This window comes from Colobus angolensis, unplaced genomic scaffold (assembly GCF_000951035.1).
Source record: "Colobus angolensis palliatus isolate OR3802 unplaced genomic scaffold, Cang.pa_1.0 Scaffold24, whole genome shotgun sequence".
NCBI lineage: Eukaryota > Metazoa > Chordata > Mammalia > Primates > Cercopithecidae > Colobus > Colobus angolensis.
This window is the reverse complement of record NW_012115599.1, coordinates 11,924,216-11,925,182: the sequence shown is the minus strand read 5'-3', so window position 1 is coordinate 11,925,182 and position 967 is coordinate 11,924,216. Positions and strand designations below refer to the sequence as shown.

General features: G+C 51.8%; 1 protein-coding gene across 1 annotated transcript in view; it reads left to right on the top strand.

Annotated features, from left to right (window-relative positions):
• RPL10A (ribosomal protein L10a) overlaps nucleotides 1–967 on the top strand; it is a 7,089-nt gene that overhangs the window by 2,081 nt on the left and 4,041 nt on the right. The window contains exon 5 of the mRNA XM_011945523.1: nucleotides 792–964. Within this exon, the coding sequence (XP_011800913.1) occupies nucleotides 792–964 (173 nt within the window). The remainder of the gene's footprint in view (nucleotides 1–791; nucleotides 965–967) is intronic.

The window sequence follows — 967 nt, the reverse complement described above, 5'->3', positions numbered from 1 at the left end:
GGAGGCTGAGGCAAAACTGAATCCGGGAGGTGGAGGTTGCAGTGAGCTGAGATTGCACCACTGCACTCCAGCCTGGGCGACACCAAGAGTCCATCAGTAGTGGTTTGGGGGAGATGCCGCATTTCTCAAAACAAGCTTTCCCTGTCCCTGAACTGAAGAATAGGGTTTTCACTCTGAGCAGCTTTTGCTTTTATAGCTTTTAAGTTACAGCACTTTCCTTTTTTTTTTTTTTTTTGAGACGGAGTCTTGTCCTGTAGCCCAGGCTGGAGTGCAGTGGCGTGATCTCAGCTCACTGCCAGCTCCGCCTCCCAGGTCCACGCCATTCTCCTATCTCAGCCTCCGGAGTAGCTGGGACTACAGGCGTGCGCCACCATGCCCGGCTAATTTTTTTTTTTTTTTTTGTATTTTTAGTAGAGACGGGGTTTCACCGTGTCAGCCAGGATGGTCTCAATCTCCTGACCTCGTGATCCGCCCAAAGTGCTGGGATTACAGGCGTGAGCCACCGCGCCCGGCCTGAGCCCTGGCAGTCTTGACCGGAGCATCCGTTGTACAGCGGTTATGCCATGGATCATGGGTCAGCCTGATTTTCTGAGAGCATGTTTCGGGACCAGTGAAGGTCCAGAGGACTTTCTGGAAACCTTTTAGGCGGGGGAAAAGACTGAGGAGGGGGTAGAGAGGGTGCTGCTTGGATGTCACATGGTTGATTCAAGTGCGTTTCTGGCCTGCCACATTTGAGGTGTGCCTTGGTGACCAGGTCCTAAGCAATGCCAATGGCTTCCTGTCTTTACCAGCCAAGAAGTATGATGCGTTTTTGGCCTCAGAGTCTCTGATCAAGCAGATTCCACGAATCCTCGGCCCAGGCCTAAATAAGGCAGGAAAGTTCCCTTCCCTGCTCACACACAACGAAAACATGGTGGCCAAAGTGGATGAGGTGAAGTCCACAATCAAGTTCCAAATGAAGAAGGTG